The sequence below is a fragment of the Gobio gobio genome, assembly GCF_949357685.1.
Source record: "Gobio gobio genome assembly, chromosome: 19".
NCBI classification, from domain to species: Eukaryota; Metazoa; Chordata; class Actinopteri; order Cypriniformes; family Gobionidae; genus Gobio; species Gobio gobio.
In genome coordinates, this window is record NC_137112.1 from 35,749,834 (window position 1) to 35,774,608 (window position 24,775).

At 37.0% G+C, this 24,775-nt stretch overlaps 1 protein-coding gene across 1 annotated transcript; it reads right to left on the reverse strand.

Annotated features, from left to right (window-relative positions):
* Positions 1 to 627: 627 nt before the first annotated feature.
* On the reverse strand, positions 628 to 23,858 carry cass4 (Cas scaffold protein family member 4). Its single transcript, XM_079843734.1, has 7 exons — positions 23,656 to 23,858; positions 7,106 to 7,501; positions 5,395 to 5,472; positions 4,763 to 4,858; positions 3,335 to 4,612; positions 2,326 to 2,409; positions 628 to 2,221 (listed from the first exon to the last, which is right to left on the reverse strand). Exons 1-7 carry the CDS (start codon positions 23,659 to 23,661, stop codon positions 1,808 to 1,810), a joined length of 2,352 nt encoding a protein of 783 aa, XP_079699860.1. The 5' UTR covers positions 23,662 to 23,858; the 3' UTR covers positions 628 to 1,807.
* Between the last annotated feature and the right edge of the window lie 917 nt (positions 23,859 to 24,775).

Below are 24,775 nucleotides of genomic sequence, written 5' to 3' on the forward strand. Positions count from 1 at the left end.
AAATTTTAGCCAATAAGTAATTATTGCTAATGTCAATTGTTGCTAATGAGGTCTATGGCTCTGTGGTTCATATATAAGCTGTATTTGCTACGGACACAATTTCAGTTGTGACAACTACTTATTATAGATTACTAGTAAATATTCATTAGATCTAGAACTAAAGTTACTAATAAAACATTTAAGTACTGGACATTTTAATCGCGCAACTGACATTATTAACTAATTTCTTATTTGTAAATAATCTGTTATGAATATATTAATAACTGCAAATGTTCTTAAAGTTAATTACTAGTTTTTTAAAATAGGCCTACCGTGGGTCCATTTGTTGGTTGAGGGGGACACAGGAAAATTAGACGTTTTTCAAGGTTCAATCGATAGAGAGCGCCAACGCGTTGTTTATTTTTGTAGGCTACATTAGAAGCCAGACGTTTCTGATTTGATCTAATTCGATCTAACACACTGGAAATCTAAGTCATTTGAATTATTTGAGTTTAAAACAATTTAATAAAAATAAAAATCCTGTCGTCTTTTTCTCTCCCTTACGTCATTCCAAATCTGACGTTCTTCTGTAAAAGAAGATATTTTGAGAAATGTCTCAGTGCAGATATTATGCAGTCAGAAAATGTTGGTAAGTATCATTTTATTTGTGAAGAAATCGTTTCACAGACATAACTGAAGAAACAGAGAATTCTACATTCGTGTGAATATTGAAAACTAGAAAAATTGACAAATGAAAAACTGTAACATCAATTGTATTGAAGAAATATTTACATTTTGTTCAAAACACTGCATTTTCAAATATTGTACAAAAAAGTGGCACATACTATACTCGTGTACATACATTTTTGTCTACTTATGACCAAAAATCTGTATACAGTGTGGCTTTATAAAAGTGCAATTTAAAGTCTGAGGTTTGGCTGAGTAAGTATAAAGAATGCGACGAATAAATGCACAGGTCATGTTTAAGACTGTTACTGTATTATCGTCTTTAAAAAGAATAGTTCACCCGAAAAATTAACCTTCTGTCATTAAAAAAAAAAACCTTTATTTGTTTCAACCTCCAAAATGGACCACGGCACCATAAATTTAGTCCATATTGCTCTAGCTATGTGTAAGAAATAGACCAAAAGCCATTCATTCATTCGTGTTGTTTTAATTGGCTTCTTTTGGAGCTTGACATTATTGCTACTGTTGTTGTACAAAAAAAAAGAGTGTCATTGTTTTAATTTCTCCTGTGTCTCACAGAAAAACAGGTTTGGAACAACATGAGGGTGACTCAATAATGACAGAATTTTCTTTTTTGGGTGAACATCTACACAGTAACTATCATGCTTTCTGCTTTGTCTTTAGTATGTTTACATGCACATTCATACAATGGTATTTCTTAATAACCCACCAACATAATGCAATCCAACCACCTTAAAAATGTTATTTTATCAGGTAAAAAAAGAGAAGGTGAAAGCAAACCCTGATTGCAGCACTCAAATTTTATGTCTATATGTAAACACCTTAACGGATATTTGTACAACGGCTTTTATTCTTGCATCAGCATATGTTGTGCATGTAAACATACTCAATATCATTAACTGAGGTTATTATAAGTGGTCCCTTTGTTACCTTTAACACTGCCTCCTCATCCAGACTAACATGTTAAACAATACAAAAAAATAATAGGGTTCGGTTTAAGAGTGGCTGGTTTAGTTTGCATACAAATCACAAACAATTGAGATACTCCACAAATACCATGTTATCTTTACCAGCCCACCTCTACATGATAAACTGGGCTACCAGATGGCAAAACTGCTGCTCAGGTGTCCAGTGACATTCTGAAGTGTTGCACCCTTTGAGACAACTCTTTGGCAGTGTCCTGTGCCTGCTGGACAGCCAGTTTGTCAGGGAAGTTCACAGCTGCCTTCTTGGTCACCATGGCCAGTTGCTTGAGATGGGCACACAGCTGATTGCTCATAGTCAACATTTCCCGGCTGGTCTCTCCACTTTTCGCTTCACTACACAGAGTGTTCACGAGTCTTTGACCCACCATAATTACCAGCTTGCTGTGGGAGATGAATTTTTCAGGGGGCTGGTCATCATTCAGACTACTTCTAAACACGCTGATGGCCTTCTGAATGGCTCCAAAATATAACCGGCAGTGGTCAGAGATGGAAGGCTTCCTGGAGGTTTGGAGTGGACTGCAGGGGCTACCGGATTGTGGTTTGGAAACCTTTTGAAGACACAATAAACAATAAAATGGTTTAGAAAGTCAAAATCAATATACGTTTTCAACACAATACTGTGAGTTGTACTGGGAGGGTCATAAGTTTGTACCTGTTTTTTCAAGTAATCACCATTTTTCTTTGATTTAAAGGTGCTCTTTGCCGGTTTTGGTTGTTGGTCAAGCTCTGTCTTTGTCTGTTAAAAAGCAATAACATTAGTTAAACATATTTAGGTAAACAATATTATTGTTCATGCCTTATATAATTTACTCAACATTACACTACTATTCAAAAGTTTGGGGTCAGTGAGATTACTTTTATTAAGCATGCATTAAATTGATACAAATTTAAACAAAATATTTCTATTCCAAATTAAAATAACGTTGAGCACCAAATTAGCATATCAGAAACATTTCTGAATGATCATGTGACACTGAAAGACTGGAGTAATGATGCTGAAAATTCAGCTTTGCCATCATAGAAATAAATTACATTTTAAAATGTATTCAAATAGAAAACAGTTATTTTAAATTATAATAATATTTCACAATATTACTGGTTTTACTGTATTTTTTATCAAATAAATGCAGCCTTGGTGAGCAGAAGAGACTAAAATTAAAAAAACTACTCCAAATTTTTTAATGTTATGATATTGATTAAAGGCAAAATGTACATTATTATTATTAGTTGTAGGGATGCAATATATATAATAATTTATCACGCACGTTCATTTATTTTATTTTTACATTTAGATTACCTTTGCTGTCATAAATGCAAGTCAAATGAATAATTTAATAACACTATTAAATGCTATCTTTAGCAAATCTCAAAATGAATATCCATTTTTATACTGTACATTGTAATGTTGTGACGCTTACATTCACTTGTAGCATTTACGATTGATTTCTTAGTTTTTTTTAATCATTTTATTTATAATTTATTACATTTATTTATATATTATAAATGTATAGTATAACATTTTAATATTGGCCATATATTGGTTATAGGCAATAACATTAAAATGATTATGGGCTTATAAGTATCAGTGCATCCCAAATTTATAGTAATAGCATTTGTACTATTAATGTTAATAGGAGTAGCCCGTAGTGTGATTTGCCTACCTGAAGTTGAACATAGTCACTCTCATCTATTCCTGAGTCTACCATTGGTTCACGTTTGCTGTGACTTTTCCATTCAGATGAGACTACATCCTCCACCATTTCTGCTTCCTTAGTCGGCACTCTGAAAAGAAGCTTTCCATTTGCGTTCAGGATGGATACCAGTCTCTTCACATCCTCTGGTACGGTCCGAGCCACCATAACAAACCGCTCCAGGTGGTCAGGCGTCTGTGACTGGCCGGCATCCTGAACTAGCTTATCCAGCAGCCAGCCCAGATCTCGCAGAGCACTTGCAGCCTGTTGAAGGATCAAGCCAGAGTCTTCAACGATGGAGAGCTGCTTCAGAAGCCTGGTCTGCAGGTTAGAGTCTGACAGACGCTGCGCGTTGCCTCTTACATCCAAGGCAAAGTTCAAGAAGCAGGTGACGGAGTCAGTCACGTCTTCGGCAGCCGTGCGGATCTTGTGGAGGTGATGTTCCAGGTGCTTTTTGCTCCTCCATTGGCTGCTGACGAACAGCATGAGTTTGGGCACGGATTGGCACACCACTTCCTGCAGCTCAAGCAACTTGTTGCCGGCTTCCTCCTGTGAAAGAGTAACCTCGCGCAAGAGCTCGGGCTCCGGAGAACTCAGCATGAAGGAGTCGCAGGAGCTCCTGGAAGAACTGGAAGCTGTGGAAGAATTGGACACCGTTGAGCTCCTCTGGTGGTCTTTGTTATTTTCATTGTCCATTCTAATCATCCCTTCCACAGGCTGCCTGGGCATTGTCCTGCCCCTTGAGTGCCAATGTTGGTCATACATGGCTCCAGGTTTACCCCTGTAGTCAAGGGGTTGGTGGCTCTTTAGACAGTTGATTTCAGGAAGGCTTTGCTGTTTGGGTAACACTACAGGGGTCTCTATTTGTTTAAGGCAAGGTGGGACATCATAGATGCATGAATTTGTTTCTTTCCCAGTGTCTGTACAAGATTGCATCACTGCATTGCTAGGTTTGGGGATGTCATAGAGGGACTGGACGACACAGTGCTTCCTTTCAGGCCAAACGTGTGTCGGCAAAATGTCATAAAGAGAGTCTGAATTCATAGTTTTGGGTGGCATGGTTCCGTAGAAGCCAGGTTCACATCCTTGTTTTTGTGGGAAGACAGGCACGTCATAAATCCATTCAGACTTGCAGGGTTTCGGCATGGTACTATAATCACATGGAGGCTTTGGAATATCCTCACTGATGGAGGGCATTGGGATGACATAATTGGGGTCTTGGGAAGATAATGGGTGTATAGTAGCGACCTAAAAAAAAATTAAAAGACATTTTCACTTATAACTGGTTCGGCAATTGCACAAATTGATTTGGTTTAGCGTTTGTACTGAATCGGGGTTGTAGTGAAGACTTCTTGAACGTGTTTTTATGTGTTACTGTACAGGTGTTACCATGCCTACCTTTTTCTTGGTTTCAGTTGCGCATCTCACATTTTGTAGCATTTCAAATCTTGACGTCAGTGATGTTTTCCTTTCCAAAGGCTGCCGTATAGATGGCTTCAAAAGAAAGTTACACAGTTTATGACGTTAACTTTTATCAATATTATTTTGCAGAGTATTTCTCAAATTGACCATCACGCTCTCTATGATCTTTGGTTGTATAACCCAAAATTACTAGTGTGAGGGTTTTCAAAGTTTCCTGCCCGAGGAAAAACAATTCAATTTAACTCACATGTATTTTTTCATTATTGTTCTATGTATTATTAATTTATTCATTTTCTATATTTTTACATCATACCTGAACTTGTTTTCATGTATTTATACTTTCTATGATTTATACTGTAAATTTGTTAGACTGAAAAAACAATGGCTGTCAATAAAATAAATTGTGCAAATATCTTAATTAAACAATACAAAATGTTTTCTCTAATTGTAAATACAATTTCTAACTTTATAAATTCTTTTAAAAAAAATATTTCTTTCCTGCTATTCACCATATTTTCACCATACTTTCAAATTTTCCTTGACCTCAGTTGGAAAACCCCGGGGTTAGTGAACAGATTAAAAAAAAAAAAAACCTCAAGAGGACTTACTGTGAAGATGGAGGGTTTTCTCACGGGGCTTGGGACATCATATATTTCTGTACCAGTTCTGGGAGGAGCAGTTAGAGCCTAAAAAGAGCATAAATATATGTCTAGTCACAAACCCGACTAAACAAACAACCAATTCAATACTCTATGGATGTGGCAACACGTGGCCCGCTTCTTGCTGCGAGACAGGATCCTTTAAAGTGCTGTGCACTTTACTGTATCTGTGCCCAGTTGACCCAGTTTTCTAATTGAAGCCATGCTATAAGCTGCTATAGTAAACTTCTCTCCCTGAAGCAGGAGGGGAAGTGGGCAACATGTGCACCCAGTTGCCTCATCTATTACACCGTAACTTGCACAGACACTTCCCTCTCTCTCTCTCTTTCTTTCTCAGTCTGGGGTCCTCAGCCCTAGATCTTCTGGTTGCAGTTAGTGGTGTCTGAAGTCTGTCTTTGCTGTTCTTTTATGCGCTCATAAAGCCCCTGTGCTACATACCTGTCCCCGCAGAGAGAGGCCCCTGGTCCCCATCTGTAAACTCTTTGCCAGCAGGGGTTTCCGAGACCTTGCTTATTGTTAGCCTCAGTTCAATGTTTACTAAATCATCTACATATTCAGATCTGTTACTATTCAGATACACATTCAACAGTTTTATAAACAAGGAGTTAATATTGAGCAAATTAAAAATTTGAAAATGTTCAGTGTCTTTTTTTTTCTTTTTTGCTCTGCCAACAAATACAGTTTCAAGCAAAGTATCAACCGTTGCACGTCTCCGAGACACTTCAACTAAATGAATCAGTGTTTTAGAAGGAAAACGTATTATTCATACGTTCATAAATCACTGACTCACTCATAAAGATAGAGGCTGCATCCGATATAGCATACTGTATGAGTGAGTATGTTCTTTTTTTGAATAAGTAAATACTTTGCGACCGTTGAAAAATGTGTTCTATATAATATGAATATGTGTAGTATAAATGTAGTCTCATAGACCTTATGTGCGTATTTCCACAGAATTAAGGTAAAATCGTACGGATTTATGAATGAACCGCTCTTTTTAAAATATACTGACATTTGTTATGACGTGCTTCAAACATTACAATGCTTATGATAACTTTCGCTAGCTACTAGCTCTAATTACTCTTCGTCAGCGAAGCAATAGAAACAAACACGGGCTACTGCAAAAACGGAAGTTCAAAGACAAAATACTAAAACCGTGCTTGTTTCTCTGGCGCATAAGGTCTATACATTTGTCATGTTGTTGTTGTCATGTGACCAACAGCATCATTTGTGTTACTTCACTGTCATTCACAAATCCTCTCCTGTGGCCTCATGGCCTCAATACTGTGAATTTAGACATAATACTGATTTCACATAATGGTTTTTCCCTACTATATAGGGAAGTATGCATAATCGGAAGCAGCCAGTCATTTGTGTTTTGAATGAGTTGGATGAATGATTCAATGAATCAGTGTTTGGACAAATTGGTTGGATGAATGAATCAATCCAATGACAATCTACTGGCGTAATGATGTAACCTGAGGAAATAGTCACCGAATAATCCTCACCCCTAATGCCCAAATTGACAGTCTGGAACACTGAAAAGTTCCAGGGCTGTTGGACCAATCAAATTCAAACACAGAGGAACTAACAATTGCATAAAACATAAACATGACCTACAGTAATAGAAAAGGTGCTGTTGTTCCAATGAGAGACTTACTTCATGTGGAGATCTGGTTCCTTCTGGATCCTCTTGTGCCATGTGCTTATCTGGTGAAGGGTTGGCTTGAAGGGGCACTTTATATATTGTATTCATTTCTTCATAAATCGGATTCCCTGGTGGCATGGTAGCTTTTGGAGTTTGATAGATGTTATGGTTGCTCAAGAAGTCCCTCTGTGCACTTAAGGTCGTACAAGCTTTCTCAGCCTCTGCTGGGGATAGAGGAGCCAGGCGGTTCGCTGGTGCCAGGCCCTGACGTCCATGAAGAGAACACTTCCACCAACCAATGCTCTCCGCCACATTTTTCTCTACCACCGTGATGATGTCACCCTTGCGAAAAGCCAGCTCATCTTCAGTTTCGGCTGTGTTGTCATAGAGAGCTCTGGCTAACAGGGTCTGAAAGAACAAGGAGACAGAAGATATGAGAGTGTGGACCCTTAAGACAAGTTCTGGTCAGAAGAAGAAGACACGTAATGACAATGGCACACAATGAAGGAGCACCACGGATGGCAGTGCTGTCTTGGAATTGGCTTTGAGTAAACAATGGCCTTGTGTGACAAGGATAATGGGGCAGTGCGTAACTAGGCACTACTTTGTAGCACTGCTGAAAGAATCCCTGTGACCTTATTCCCTATAGTTATCCTCTGAGGCTTTGTTCAGATAGGCAGCAAAAAATCCAACACATATATACTTCGTTTTTGTAGTCCTTTTGCTACCAGAATCATGATATAATCTTGATAAAATGCTTTTGTTATGTCTATCTATATCCAAAAATGTGGGGTCAGTATGAGAGTAATGCTTTTATTCAACAAGGACACAATAAAATGGATAAAAAATGACAGTAAAACACATTTTATGTTACAGAAAATTCCCATTTCAAATAATGCTAAACCTTTAAATTCATCAAAGTCACGGTTCCCACAAAAACTGTTTTCAACATTGATAATAATAAGAAATGTTTCTTATGCACCAAATCAGCACATTAGAATGATTTCTAAAGGATAATGTGACACTGAAGACCGGTGTAAACATTCAGCTTTGCCATCACAGCATTTTAAAATATATTACAATAGAAAATTAGTTATTTTACATTGTAATACTATTTCACAATATTACAGTTTTTTACTGTATTTTTGATTAGCCATGATGAGCATAATAGACTTTGTGCATGTGTAAGGGATGATCCAGAAAAAGTGTGGAACTACGTTTGAATGCATTCTCATGTCTGTTTTTCCTAATATTGAGTACTACAATTGAGAATGTGGATGTCCAAAGACAGGTGAATGGATGAAAAGCCTTTTTCTATACTTGGTTTTCACTTCCTGCGACAATTTTCTTTAGAAAAAAGGAAACACACTATTGTATGTCTACATTTTAGAGTCCCAAAAATACAACATTTGGATTTCTGGTCTAGACTGTTTATCAGTGGGGAACAGGGGGAACAATGAATCAATTCAAATCGTTTTTAGCTGAAATATCTAAAGCACTCGGACTGTCCGTGAACTCAATAGCATTTCCAGTCAGGTACTTCAGATGTCTGTACAGTTATTTATAAATAGGCCCTCAGACACAAACACAGACACCTGCACCTGCAAATCATATCAGTAAACAAGAAATTTGATGTGGGTGACATCTGGAGAGCCACTCACTCAACACACATCACCAGACACACATGCACACACGCTTCTAGTATGTGCACACGTCTCTTTAAATCCCGTCCCATGTGCTCACAAATTCCTCAGCAGCAACAGTGCACATGCTTGAAATGAAACATCACATCCTACAGCATTGGAGCACATACATATATATTTTTTACTGCACGCTTATGACCTTACACTTCCCGAATGATGCAAATCTACTTGAAATCTGATCTAAACTGTGACGATTTAATTGGATACTGTATATAATGGGTCACTGACAAATAAGACAAATTAAATGCATATTATTTTGTGTCCTGAACAATGTGTTTAAACAAGTTTCGATTGTTAAATAACATTTCAAAGTGTTTAAAGTGTTTTTTGACTGTTTTTATGTCAGACGGTACAACCAAATAGTATGTTTATGTACTGTAGCAGTATGTAGTCGCACCACCTGACATGGAAAGTGTACCAACCTACCTAAACTTGAACTATTAGCAGTTTTTACCAGCATTTGAGAGAGATCTACAAACCTTTTCACTCTGCCACAAGGATCAGTTGGGGTCCCGATTATGCATTTTCACGTTTGCTGTTATTAACTTGCAGAGGTGGGTAGTAACGAATTACATTTACTTCGTTACATTTACTTGAGTACATTTTTTGGGTAACTTGTACTTTTAGAGTAGATTTAAAGATGGGAACTTTTACTCTTACTCAAGTAAATTTCTTGTGAAAAAACTGTACTTTTACTTAGTTACATTCGGTGGCGTTCCTCCGTTACTGTCAAATGGTAATAATTATATTATATATATTAAAATAAGTGAATATGACTTTCGCAAGTCTCGCGAAACGTTGGAGAGGCTGCTTCGTGAGAGGTTGCTACGCATCACCCGCTTATAATTAGCGCGCGTTTAGTCGGAAGATGTGTGTGAGCTACGGGAGGCAGATTGCCCGTGGCCTCAAGTTCAGTCTATGTTTTCACTCCAAGATGTCAAAAAGAATAGTTTCATAATGCGATGCATGTTGTGTGCACCAAAACGAACTGACATCTCTCAGCATACAATAATTCCACCCTGAAAAGAACATGTAGCGGTAAGTGTCACAATGATGCCTATATTTGAACACTATTAACGGTCATTTGGTAACTATGGGGAATTTTCCCTTATTATAATACTATTTCACACACTGTCTGAGTGTTTTCCTCATATGCGCTCTTGTGCAAGCAATGAATCGTTTGAATCCTCCAAACAACACACGTCCACGAACAAACGTTCTCATCTTCACATTTACATATCCTTTTCTTCACAAAACGAAACAAATTGAATAGCCTAATGTGACGTCTTGCATTTATACACAAATCCGGACAGACACCTGTCTGAAGTGTAGAAAATACTTACAAATAAAAACGGTATTGTATTTTATTCCTACCTAAAGAATAGCCTATATACTTATACAAATATAAGAACAAAGTATGTTTTAAAAAGAGCTCTAGTTAGCCCAGCACACCATTAATTTACACTGTTTAACCATTAATCTCACACACACACACACACACACACACACACACACACACACACACACACACACACACACACACACACACACACACACACACACACACACACACATATATATATATTATATATATATAAGGTTCATTAGCTTACATTAGTTAACATGAACTAATAATGAACTGCACTTATAAAGCACTTATTTATCTTTATGTTAATTTAAACATTTACTAATGCATTATTAAAATATTGTTAACATTAGTCAATGCACTGTGAACTAACATGAATAAACCATGAACAGCTGGATTTTTATGAACTAACGTTGAAAAAGATTAACTAATGCTGAACAGAGGTGTTGTTCATGGTTAGTTCATGTTAACTAATACATTAACTAATGTTAACTAATACAACCTTATTGTAAAGTGTTACAGAGAGGTGTGTGAAAGCTCTCCAAGTAGCCTGAAATTCAGGGTTTTCGCTTATCAATCAGATCGAAAGTAACTAGTAACTAACTACTTGAGTAGTTTTCTCATCGAATACTTTTTTACTCTTACTCAAGTAAATATTACGATTGTTACTTTTACTTTTACTTGAGTAAATATTTCAGTAAGTACTTGTACTTTTACTTGAGTACAGATTTTGGCTACTCTACCCACCTCTGTTAACTTGTGAGTTCATAATAAGAGAGCCATGTTTGCAGTTGTGCCACCCTGACATTTGAGAATATACAAATTGCTGGACAAACTTTTTCAATTATCTCAACAGCTTTAAAACTAGTGATATTTCAAAAAATTGTTTATAGGAAAGGTTTCAAACCTAAAATTATGCCATAGTATTTAGTTAAAAAATGTATTTTATTATTTAGACAGCATTTTTAATAGTTTTCTTAGTCTGTTCATTTGTCCGGACAGTTGCACCGCCTGACATTTTGGGGGTTCAAGATAACAGAAAAATATGTCTTATTTAAAATGAGTTGAAACTAAATAGGTTTTATAGAATAAAGTGATATATGTCATGAATTTATCTAATTATTTAAAAAAAAAAAAGAATGCACTTGGACACAAACGTATGTATGTCATTGACCCACGTATGTATACATTTAATTATAGGTATATGTTTTAATGTAATTATTTTATGTATTTTAATTATATGTATATATTTTAATTTATGTATCATTTAATGTTATACATTATGTTAATTATATGTTATATATGTACAATGTAATATTTTATATTTCACACACATATATACATAATATAATTTTATAATATAAATTTTATTTTATTAATTATTTTAATTACATTATATAACTATATATGTAAAAATATATTGCATTATTCTATATTATATACATAACATTTTAATTATATTTGTATTATTACATTTATCATCTGAAACTTAAAAGTACTGTAAAAACATCTTAAATTTTTTTTACTGACTCACCACCACCCTTACACCCTCATAACACTTCAAAATATAACCTCTAAAATGAATAGCTGTCTGCAGAAATAGATGACCACCTCCTCTTCATTGCAATGTAGCCTACATGTGTGTATGTGTGTATGCATGTGTGTTCAGTAGCTGATGTTCAGCTCCCCCCACCCCATATCCTCTCCCCCCCACACACGGCAGCCTTCCTTCCTCAAACCTCCACTCCCTGCTGATAAGAGGCAGACGCAAGCGCTGCCTTAAATGGCTCATGGATGGTCCCTCAGTGACAAAGCCTCTATTCAGTCCACATGGCTGACATACTAAGCACCTGTTCCGCTCGCAAGCCCTGCAGTCGATTGCATCGTGGGCTCTGGTTAATGCACGCTCGCTGACCACAACAAACCGCAGGCCCTCCTACTCCAATCCACACAGACCAAAGCACAATAGGGCTAGTGACAGCATGCTTTGTGTGTGCATGAGAACTTAGCTGCAAACGAGTGCACGAAACCCAAAGTTGCAACCAATAGCGTGATGTGGTTCTGCCAATAATAGAATACATATTTCTTGTGGCTATTTGTAACATCTATATATCTTCATGAGCAGATTGATACAGATATTAAACTGACAGAGAATGTGTTAATTTTCAGCACAACAGAAAAATAGCAGGGTTTTCAGAATATCTACAATAAATATATGTTTATTTAGCAAAAAATGGACGCAAGTTTGCGCTGGAAGCAATGACAGTGCTTTTAAAATGCTAAATTTTGTGATGTTTCTATGATGTTACTTAGTATACAATGGTAAAAATATGGTGTTGGATTTAATTTAAAACTTTTTTTCACAAAGAAATTGTTTGTAAATGTCAAAAGCAATTAGGTTTCAAAGAAACATTAAGACTGGAATAGTAGGCTATTTTCTTGTAAGACGTAATCCAATCATCTTTGTTTTATTTGCAATTCATTTGTAACGGTGTAAATTATCCGTAGGTTGGGAGGTTAAAATCGTAGATATGCATACGTAGATACCACATTCGAACGCTCCATATATGTCGATACGTCCGCCATCTTGGTACAGTCAAATTTTCAGATGCGTCACTCTCAGTAAAAATCGATGAGTTTTCTAAGATGCCACAACATTGCCCAGCCTCTGTTTGTAAAAAAACACAGATTTAAATTCCTGAAGAAATGATAACCTTTCGGGTTGTGTGTTTTTATATGTATTAACCAAAGTCCCTTTAAGACAAGTCCTTTCACTCGGCGGCCATCTTTGAAACACCTCTCGGGCAGAACACTGTTTCTGAGTCATTTTCATTTGTTGCCTGTTTCTATAGCAACCGGAGCTTCTGACGACAGCTGCAGTGATGCGTTGACTTTACTAATTAACGATTGGCTCTTTAATTTAGAAGGCGGGGCTTATTCGCCATATAGGGCCATATATCTCCTATTCATAAGTAATCAGATTGCACCGTCTTCCTATATATAAATCCTTTGGTATTAACTCAGTGTTACAGGTTTTTAAACTACCTTAACTTTTTTATGTCGTATTAGCTAATGCCTTCGTCTTGTATTTTCAATTTTGCAAAATCCTCTGCTTAAGTCTATTGTAGATATAGATATTTATACATGCGTATAACTATGGTTGCAGACACAGTCAACTTGTTGTCTCACAGTGAGTATTCACAGACCGGCTATGAGCCGCTTACGTATAGCGGCTCATAGAAACAGCAGCTAATTTGGGATCTATGTGTATATATCTGTGGTTAAAACATCACTGTTTGAGCATCTTGACCAGTCTGCAGGGCTCTCAAGTCTCACACATTGGGCGTGAGACACACGCATTTCAACCAGTTCACACGCCACACCTTGTATTTCTCACGCAGAGAAATTTCCAGGATAAGTTTCACATAGAGTTCAGAAGGCCCTGCCACGCACCAGCCAATCAAATAAAAAATATAGCTACCAAACAGCCAATCAGAAAATAGCATTACTGTATCCGGGTAAGATTTAGATATTCCCGCAACAACAACGTTTACATTCTGCCACCTACTGGTGGTTTAGTATAATGTTTTCTTTCCAACATTTCTTATTTGTATATTCAACAATATTTAAAACAATCTCATAACATTTTTCAGTGTAAGTTATTTAATTTGATTGGCAACAGCCCTACAGTGTCTTATTCTAATTTAATTTATAGATCAAATTTAAGAATATAAAATGAAAGCTGAAGCATAGCCTATATTTAATAAGATTATGCGAAAATGCCCATCATAAAAGGTAAAAATAACAAAGATATGCAGATTTAAATATCTCAAAGCTGACTGAACACTGGTGAGACTATTGCTTCAAAATAAATTATATTTACAACACAGTAAATTCTGAAAAATATATATATATTCCAAATTATTAAGGATTATTAATTTGCCTTTTCCCTGACATCTTTGAAATAGAGAAATGCAAGAATTAATACTATGCGCGTACACACACAGAAATGTTGAATTAAATAAAACAAATATTATTTATTTATTTATAAAAAAAAAATTCAGATCAGATCTTCGTCCCCACCCAAACCCCTGCTGCCGTCGCCAAAATCTCACTCTGAACTCAGTTCAAAACTTGAGAGCACTGTGTCTGACATAGCAACACCGGCTCAACCAATGGTGTGAGTGTGGGGCGGGGCTATCTGTTTGCCCCAGCCAATGGAAGACTGGGAGGTTGTTCAAGGAAAGCATTGTTTTTCCCATTATGTTTTGTGATGCTATAAGCACCGAAATTCGAGTTTGGGTTATTTATTCACACTTTTTAAAAACATAATTCTGCTTAATGAAATTGCTTTGAACATTGTTCACAAGGTTTCCTAGAGCTAAGTAGTCTAACCAGCAGATTTTGTGCTCAAATACTGTGGCTGTTTATTAAATGTGCCCCTGGTGTGTATGACAGTACACGTCTTAAAAGGGAAGATTGCTGAGTGTGTACATTTCTAAGTTTGTGTTTGGAGTATGCGCGTGTGTACAGTGAAAAAGCAGGTCAAATTCAGCAGGGATTCCTGCACACGCCTGCTTGTGCGGATCAGACTCGGACAGCTGGCCTCAGCTCTCAAAAAAGCAGCTGTCTCTCTCCTTCATGTCTCACACCCTCTCTCTCTGCACGTCTCCTATGAGATGAAAACTGTGCTATGCCATGCTGTGCTTTAACATATTAATAATATCTTTATATGTTTTTATACAATTATTAGTGTAAATACACACATTACCAGTCAAAAGTTTGGAAACTGTACTATTTTGATTGGTGTTGAAAGAAGTCTCTTCTGCTCACCAAGGCTGCATTTATGTTATTACAAATACAAAAAAAGCTGTAATATTGTGGAATAATATTAAAATTAAAAATAGAAAAAAGTTATTTTAAAAATATTCCATATATACAGTGAGGAAAATAAGTATTTGAACACCCTGCTATTTTGCAAGTTCTCCCACTTGGAAATCATGGAGGGGTCTGAAATTGTCATCGTAGGTGCATGTCCACTGTGAGAGACATAATCTAAAAAAAAATATATATATATAATTTTTTAACTATTTATTTGTATGATACAGCTGCAAATAAGTATTTGAACACCTGTCTATCAGCTAGAATTCTGACCCTCAAAGACCTGTTAGTCTGCCTTTAAAATGTCCACCTCCACTCCATTTATTATCCTAAATTAGATGCACCGTTAACACTTTAGAATAATGGTCATAAGTTAACATTAGTTAATGTATTAACTAACATGAACTAACCATGAGCAGTACATTTGTTACTGTATTTGTTCATCTTTGTTAACGTTAGTTAATATAAATCCAGCTGTTCATGGTTTGTTCATGTTAGTTCAAACTGCATTAACTAATGGTAACAAGATTTTAATAATGCATCAGTAAATGTTGAAATTAATATTAACAAAGATAAATAAATGCTTTATAAGTGCAGTTCATTATTAGTTCATGTTAACTAATGTAGTTAACTAATGTTAACTAATGACCATTATTCTAAAGTGTTACCGATGCACCTGTTTAAGGTCATTAGTTGCATAAAAATACCTGTCCACCCCATACAATCAGTAAGAATCCAACTACTAACATGGCCAAGACCAAAGAGCTGTCCAAAGTTGTACACCTCCACAAGGCTGGAAAGGGCTACGGGGAAATTGCCAAGCAGCTTGGTGACAAAAGGTCCACTGTTGGAGCAATCATTAGAAAATGGAAGAAGCTAAACATGACTGTCAATCTCCCTCGGACTTGGGATCCATGCAAGATCTCACCTCGTGGAGTCTCAATGATCCTAAGAAAGGTAAGAATCAGCCCAGAACTACACAGGAGGAGCTGGTCAATGACCTGAAAAGAGCTGGGACCACCGTTTCCAAGGTTACTGTTGGTAATACACTAAGACGTTCATGGTTTGAAATCATGCATGGCACGGAAGGTTCCCCTGCTTAAACCAGCACATGTCCAGGCCCGTCTTAAGTTTGCCAATGACCATTTGGATGATCCAGAGGAGTCATGGGAGAAAGTCATGTGGTCAGATGAGACCAAAATAGAACTTTTTGGTCATAATTCCACTAAACGTGTTTGGAGGAAGAAGAATGATGAGTACCATCCCAAGAACACCTTCCCTACTGTGAAGCATGGGGGTGGTAGCATCATGCTTTGGGGGTGTTTTTCTGCACATGGGACAGGGCGACTGCACTGTATTAAGGAGAGGATGACCGGGGCCATGTATTGCGAGATTTTGGGGAACAACCTCCTTCCCTCAGTTAGAGCATTGAAGATGGGTCGAGGCTGGGTCTTCCAACATGACAATGACCCGAAGCACACAGCCAGGATAACCAAGGAGTGGCTCTGTAAGAAGCATATCAAGGTTCTGGCGTGGCCTAGCCAGTCTCCAGACCTAAACCCAATAGAGAATCTTTGGAGGGAGCTCAAACTCCGTGTTTCTCAGCGACAGGCCAGAAACCTGACTGATCTAGAGAAGATCTGTGTGGAGGAGTGGGCCAAAATCCCTCCTGCAGTGTGTGCAAACCTGGTGAAAATCTACAGGAAACGTTGGACCTCTGTAATTGCAAACAAAGGCTACTGTACCAAATATTAACATTGATTTTCTCAGGTGTTCAAATACTTATTTGCAGCTGTATCATACAAATAAATAGTTAAAAGTTAGTTAATAGTTTTTAGATTATGTCACTCACAGTGGACATGCACCTACGATGACAATTTCAGACCCCACCATGATTTCCAAGTGGGAGAACTTGCAAAATAGCAGGGTGTTCAAATACTTATTTTCCTCACTTTATGTAACATTTATAATGTTACAAAATATATTTATTTGAAATAACTGTTAAAAAAAAAAATCATCATGGTTTCTACAAAAGTATTAAGAAGCACAACATTTACCAATCAGCAGATTAAAATGATTTCTGAAGGATCATGTGACACTGAAGAAAATTCAGCTTTTTTCATCACAGGAATAAATTATGTTTTAAAAATGTATTAAAATAGAAAACAGTTGTTTTAAATTGTAATAATATTTCCCCAATTGTACTGTTTTTACTGTATTTTTGATCGTATAAATGCAGCCTTGGCATAGAAGACAATAGAAAATCTTACCAACCCAAATTTAGGGAATATCTCATTGTTTCTGTATGTCATATCAATTTAATGATGTAATTGGTATAGAGATCATCTTCACAAAATAAACCCCTTTGAATGGGGATCCTGATCACCCTGTTGAGTTTATTTAGCAATAAAGACTTACTGGCTGTACATGATCTCTTACTTATTACATTAGGCTGCTCCCACAATTACCAAAATTCGGAATTAAATTGTGGTTCATTACTTAGAGAATTACATATATTCCTTTGAACAAGATGCTTCTGCAATTTCCTCTAAGTGTAAGCTTTTACAGTAAGAATGTGTTCGCATTTCTGCTAAATGTGATGTACTGTGGAGTGTGAAAAATGTTTGCCATTTACTTTAACCTTCTTTACCCATGGGTGAAAGTGGAAAACCCTGGTGTCAAACCAGCACTTCACAACAGATGATTCTAGGTACAACAAAACAAGAACAATCCACATGCAGACGAGACATCCTATCTTTTCATCTTGACCAATTTCTAATGCAATATCCATTAACTCATTAACTGCGAAACACAAAAGATGATATTTTGAAGAATGTTTTAAAGAAACAACATTGGACCCCATTATGGACAAAACAACACTGGAACATTTTTCACAATATCTTCATTTCATGTTTCAAAGAAGAAAACAAACTTAACTATCCCTTTAACTGCACACACATTTGAGACTACTGTTGATTAGACAAAGTAGTTCACATTTCAGAAGAATATTTTCTCTTGGATTGACAGGATTGCTTTGCCGTAAATATTTACAGTGCACACACAGGGTCAGGCACAGGCAATGAGAATCTGCCTCTTCACAGGGACAGGAAGCTGCCTTGTTAAGATGATATATTAGACTTTCCCACACTGAGTGCATGAGTATGCCATAGGGTGTCTGAGACGTGCTTCATGGCAATTGTCTACTCAAGAAAAAATCCACTTGATTTCCAAGCTCAGAATCATCTCATTCGTTGGAGAATCCTTGAGAACTAGAAGCAGCGACACTAGTAACTTTAAGTCACCATAAAATAAAAATAGACAATTCTTATTTTTTTAATGGAATATTGCAGTATTTATTATAAATGATTTATTCGTTCACATCATAATAATTTTTGTAATCTTTAATCAAAATAACTCCCCCCCTCATTCTTAAAGTGACATCTCTTCTCTTCTCAGATGACGTGTTTACTGGCGTCCGGGCAGGATATCCTGTATGTCGCTCACATAATATAGCCTAAATCCCGCTCCACATTGGCTCAAATGGCACCCTAAACCCTCCGCGCTTTCGTGACGTAATGCCGCTTTGACTGCCGGGTGAAGTCCTCTGCGTAGCTCGTGAACTTGCGGGCTCAAGTGCGCATCGAGGGTGCATAACGGCCGCAAAGCTTGTGAGCACCCTTCTGAAACCTCAAATGATTAATAGGACACCCTTCGGTCTCGTGGACTTAACGGACACACGCACGTACACGGCAGCCATTGTAAGTCCACAAGACCGAAAGTGCATAGAAGTGTGCCATTTGGGATTCAGCCATTGTTTCTTGTTTAAGAAGCCGTTTCAATCAGATATGTCACAATAGGGAAGAAAAGGCCATCGCAACTTCAGTTTAATGCCGACGTTAAAGGGGTGGTTGGATGCGATTTCACTTTTTTAACTTTAGTTAGTGTGTAATGTTGCTGCTTGAGCATAAACAGTATCTGCAAAGTTACAACGCTGAAAGTTCAATGCAAATGGAGATATTGTCTTTTAAAGTTATGGCAGTTTATTGCCTACAAAAACGGCCGGTTTGGACTACAACAAGCTTCTTCCCGGGTTGGTGACATCATAAACCCTTGCTATTAACATAAACACTGGCCCTGCGAACACGCAACAAAGTGGGCGAGGCCACGTCGCAGTCATTACGAAAGAGAGAGAGCTGTTGCAGAACTACAAACTACATTTGGCCATCTTACCAATCTAAGACCATTGCGTTTTTCGGAGGGATGGGCTTCATAGAAGCAGGAAGCAAACAAGCCGTTCAAAGAACAGTGGAGACAGCGGTGTGGAATAAAGGTAAAATATAGAAAAATATGGCGTTTTTAAAAAAAAAAAAGAAGTATTAAGACATGTTATACTGCGCCCCATAAACACAACCAAGCCTAGAAAAAAAACACGGAACCACCCCTTTAACTGCATTTTTTTGGGCATTGGCTATTCGCACTAAGTGAACATAGAATATTTTCTTAGCAATATATTCTATTTAGTGACAATAGCAGAATTTTCTTGGCAGTATGCTATTTAAAACGAAGTGAAAATAGCGATACATTCTATTTACACTATATAAACGTAGCAGTTCTTTGCAATAAGTGTAAATAGTTGTTAGATGCTATTTATACTTATAGTGGCAGATACTATTTGCACCTCAGTATTGTTGTACATTAACAGGACGCAATAATAACAACAGTGTAAATGATTATATTTACTAAAATGATTAAATGGATGACGCCTTATTGGGACAATATACCCTCCCTACACCTACCCCTACCCAATAAATACGTTATTATTAAACACTCGTTAGGTACTTTATCTCCACTTTTCAAATATTTTCTTCATTTTTATTGAAAATAAATGCCTTTACGATCTAATATGTGATAGGGAAAAAAGAGAAGAGTGGGTGTGGCAAAAGGCGGCTTCGAACTCAGGTGATCGCGTGTGGCCCAACCAGACATTGGTGGGCGGAGTTAGTGTAAATAGCCTTTGCCAACAAGACAGGCTATTTACGCAGTGCAAATAGACACTCTTTTTATTTACAAGTTGTCTTCCCTGTAAAAAGCTATGTATAACAGTGTAGATGGACAAAGTGCATCACAGAATCTAGTTTCACTAACCCTGATTTGATTATGGGAATGAAGTCTGGTCCACTTTGCAGCTTATTCAATTCAACAACTCACAGTAAGGTCTGACCAATATGCAAAACATATATTATGTTTCTTTTTGTGATGTTTTAGCGGGATACATTTAAAATTGATGATACCACAATAATATAATTGACTTTATGGTCAGACTGACTGATTATTTCACATGAAACATACAGTTGTGCTTCATTATATTTCCTAGCAACTAAGTGCCTCAAATAAAACAGTGAGGTTGCGTCCAAAATTGCATAACCTCTTGAGTAGGTTCTTCAGTATTCTGGATAACTGCTAAAAGAGTACATTCTAGGAACGTAATCTGGACTTATACATTCTCCATGTTGCCATTCATAAATCCTCTCCAGTGGCCTCATGGGATAGTAAAGTGTCTATCATATACACACTTCAGAATCGCGCAGGAAGAAATAGGTCATCCGGGCACTTTTGTCTACTCTTTTAAGAGCACTGTGAATTCAAACATACCCCTTTTATCACATATACTGTTTTTCGCCTATTATATAGAAGGGAAGTATGCAATTTTGGATGCAGACTGAATGTCTTTTTAATGTCGGATATATTTTCTAAATGCATGTTATTCACACATGCATATGTTTAATTACATCATTTAATGCTGGACTTACAATAATTTAGTCTGCTAAAACCCCGCCCCTTTTTACAGTTGACAGCCTCCATCCAATCAACAACCAATGGATTGAACCAAGTCCCCATTAATAAATGTTAATTTTTACAACTTAAATAAAAAAATAACCTTAAATGAGAGTGCTACACAACATTTTTCAAGTTCAAGTCCACCGACGTAAATCTACTAACTCTCCTGACTGCTTTGTCAGACAAAATGGCAAATTTGATCTCTAGATAGGTCAGCATTGAACGCAGATGATGTTGTATTGTCATGGTAAGGCATTGGTAAGAAGTAGGCCATTGAACGGGAACCCCCACTCATTATATCTATAAACCGTCTGACTTAAACTTCCTTGCTATTTCCTGTCTCAAAACAACGATGATATCATATAAACTCTATAAAAATAAAATTGAGTTTCTCAGAGCTGTTTCTCAGAGACGACTTCCTGGGACCCATCGATTCACATGACTCTTATTTATCTCTTTTTTCCAGGGAGGATATAGGAGCTGAGCTAATAATGATTGATGCTTAGATATGCTATAAGAGTGTGTGAAATCAATCAATCACTAGCGACAAGTTCCCCTTTTGAAAATCTGAGTGTTTTGAAATTGATGCATCGCAGGAAATGTCATGCATCCACTTGACATGTCTTGCAGCCAATGCAACAATCAGACGATTCAAAGATAATCAGCAGATTACGCCAGTCATGAATATGATATACTGCAAATAAAGGGTCAGAGTTGAAGAGCCCCGATGAGGGGACTATTTTGCAGAGCTAGATTTTTTCTCTTTTCCTGGCTTCATTTAGAAGCCAATTTCCGGACCCTTCACATCTTCTGCTTTTTGTGCATGCATGTTTGTCACCACATTTTGACGTCCTCCTATAGCTGAGGCAATATCAAGCCCAAGTCACCAAATGTTTGCAGATCCATTTCCCCAAATTAAAAATTTTAGTTTTTAAGCCAACACTCCTTCTGTTATTGTGTTAAATTTGAGTAATGTGTTGAATATACTGAACAGTCTTTGTTTAAATAAATGCTCATTTTGAGTGACTTTGGTATCAGTTTTGGTTGAATGAAATCAAGTTTCCAAAAAGAATTTAGGGTCATGACCATTTGATTAAGTAACTATTTACAAGATAAAGCCTAAAAAATGCATAAAGGATTACATTAGTTGTTTAATCTCTTGTTGGTGAGAGGAATCAGACTGGTCTGTGGGTGTGATTTTGAAACAAATTTCTGTCACACCACTTTGCAGAAGATTAAAATACACAATAAGGAAGAGCACAGAAATGGCCAATAGGTCAAACAAGGGAGAAACTTGGAAGTAACAAACATTAAGTACCAAGTAGTCTTGGTAAGGTATTGTTTCTTTGAAAGAAATTACTTTTATTCAGCAAAGATGCATTAAATTGCTCAAAAGTGAGAGTGAAGACGTTTATAATGTTCCACAATATTTCTATTTCAAATAAATGCTGTTTTTAAGCGTTTTATAAGCATTATGAAAAAAAAATCATCCTTTCCACAAAATCAAGCAGCAAAACTGTTTTCGAAATTCATAATAAGAAACATTTCTTAAAGTAGCAAATTAGCATTTTAGAATGATTTCTGAAGGATCATGTGACTCAGGAATAAAATACATATTCAAATTGAAAAAAGTTATTTTTAAACTGTTAAAATATTTCATATTACTACTGTTTTTACAGTATTTTTGATCAAATAAATGCATCCTTGAAGCAGGGTTGCCAGGTTTTCACAACAAAACATGGTCAATTGCTACTCAAAACTGGCCCAAAACACACCCAATCGCATTTTTTACCGGTTCCCCGGAAAAAATAGCGTTCGGGGGGTAAAATGTGTTTTTTTTTGACAGGGTTCCCTGCAAAAATACACATTCCCGGGGCTAAATATCACATAATTGAGGTCGCATCCACCCGCGGACATGAAAAACAGCCCGCGGAAACCGTGTTAAAGTATCCCTTCCCACGGACTTGGCAACACTGCCTTGAAGAGCATAAGAGACTTCTTTCAAAAACATCTTAGACATAGAAACAATCATAAAACATATCAGACACATAAACTAGCAGCATTTGCCTTAGAAACACACGTTATACTCTTAACGTGTCACACTGGGCAAATATACAAACATTTAGTCACCTTCCTTATCATTTTGATCTGATTGGCTTTGCAATTATGAGCAAAGACACATATGAAGGTGCAAACCGCATCTGCGGTAGGAAATGACAAATAAAGACCAGCGGTCCAAAATTAAAAAAGGCAGCACAGAAAAACATGCTCATATAGAGTAGGGACTTTCTTCACTAAGAATAGTAATATTGCTAATATCCACCTATAACCGTTCCATCCCCCGTCAAACCAGTACACTCCCCACCTTAACTCGACCCTCGTTTCAAAAGAAGAGAGCGTGTTAACGACAGCCATAAAGTGCCATTCTCTTCCTTTCACTCTCAGGGTTAGCGGCATCGCGTTACACAGCACCCTCTGCAAATTTGGGGGTCTATATGAGGCTCAGGGTGGCGAGGGCAAAGGTTACGGGCTGACACCACATCTGAACAGTGAAATCCCAGCAGTTGGTCATCGGCGAGCAGAAAGAAAAAGTGTATTGAACAGAAAAACCGGCTCCTTGAAACACTGACAGCATGCTGGTAGTAGAACTAGTGGCTTTCATATGACTAGTTCTGAAACCTCAATGAGGATCGAAATGATCTAAAGATGTACCTAAAGAAGTGATAGTTTGTTTCTGAAGAAGTTAAGATGATTTAGAAGTAAACAGTACTGACCTCCATCCTTCTGAGATATGAGTCCTGTGATCAAGCAATGAATTAATCCCATTCAAAAGTTCATGTAGAATTGACAGACACAGCAAAGCTTGGCCAACAGCATCTGTGAATCTGTCTGTATTTCTGCTTTTAAGGTCTGTTTGCTCTATTTCTATGTTCTACAGTCTTCTTGTTGCTCTCACACACATACACATTGCCCAAATAAACCAGGAGTCCAGACACTTCACAATAAGGGGCGGGGAGTGAAGCATTCAACTCATGACATGTGTCTTGCTCTCATGCGCGTCAGCCAATCCGAATCCCCCTTAACAACTGCTACCGCACCTCCTCCAACTTCTATGAAATTGTGAGAGAATATTAGTATGCCTGATTTAGGTACGTCGCTAAGTGCATGCAAAGCAGAAGTTGGTCAAACAAAACCTAGGTTCTTTTCCAAAAGAAAGACAAAGACTATCAGTGTTACTACTACTCTACTTCCACTATTTGTTCCACAAATGTATTTTCACTTTCGTCTGTGCACATGAGCTGATTTATTGTTTTAATGGGACGGATTCTCCAGTGGACAGACTTTGTTGTCAAGACAACAGATCGGCCGGGTGGGGGTGGGACACCAATTATATACAGCAGCGGTTCTCTACTGGTGGGTGGTGACCCAAAAATGGGAGACCGGGACAGCTTGAAAAGCAAACAAACAATGTTAGATGCAAATAATAAAACACAACTAATATTATAATTGTGGAGAGTTACGCTTCCTTTTGTTGTTGACATCAAAGCACTGGTAAAAATTAAATCCCACTCCACACTATTATGATTCACTACACTACACAATAACATTCACCTGATATTCAAAAACCATGTACAATACAGCCAACACTACATGAAATATGGATTGCAAAATTATTAACTGAATTATTGAGAATAATACATCTAGAGTACATTTCTGTACATGTCATGTACATATAAATATTGTTGGGCCTATGCAGTTTATTGTAACATTGGTAAATGTCCATGTTTAAGGAAAATGCATATTAAAAAAAATCAATATCGGTTGTTTAAAGCCAATGATATAGAAGACGTGTGTATAATAAATAAATAAATGTACATGAAAATGATAATATAC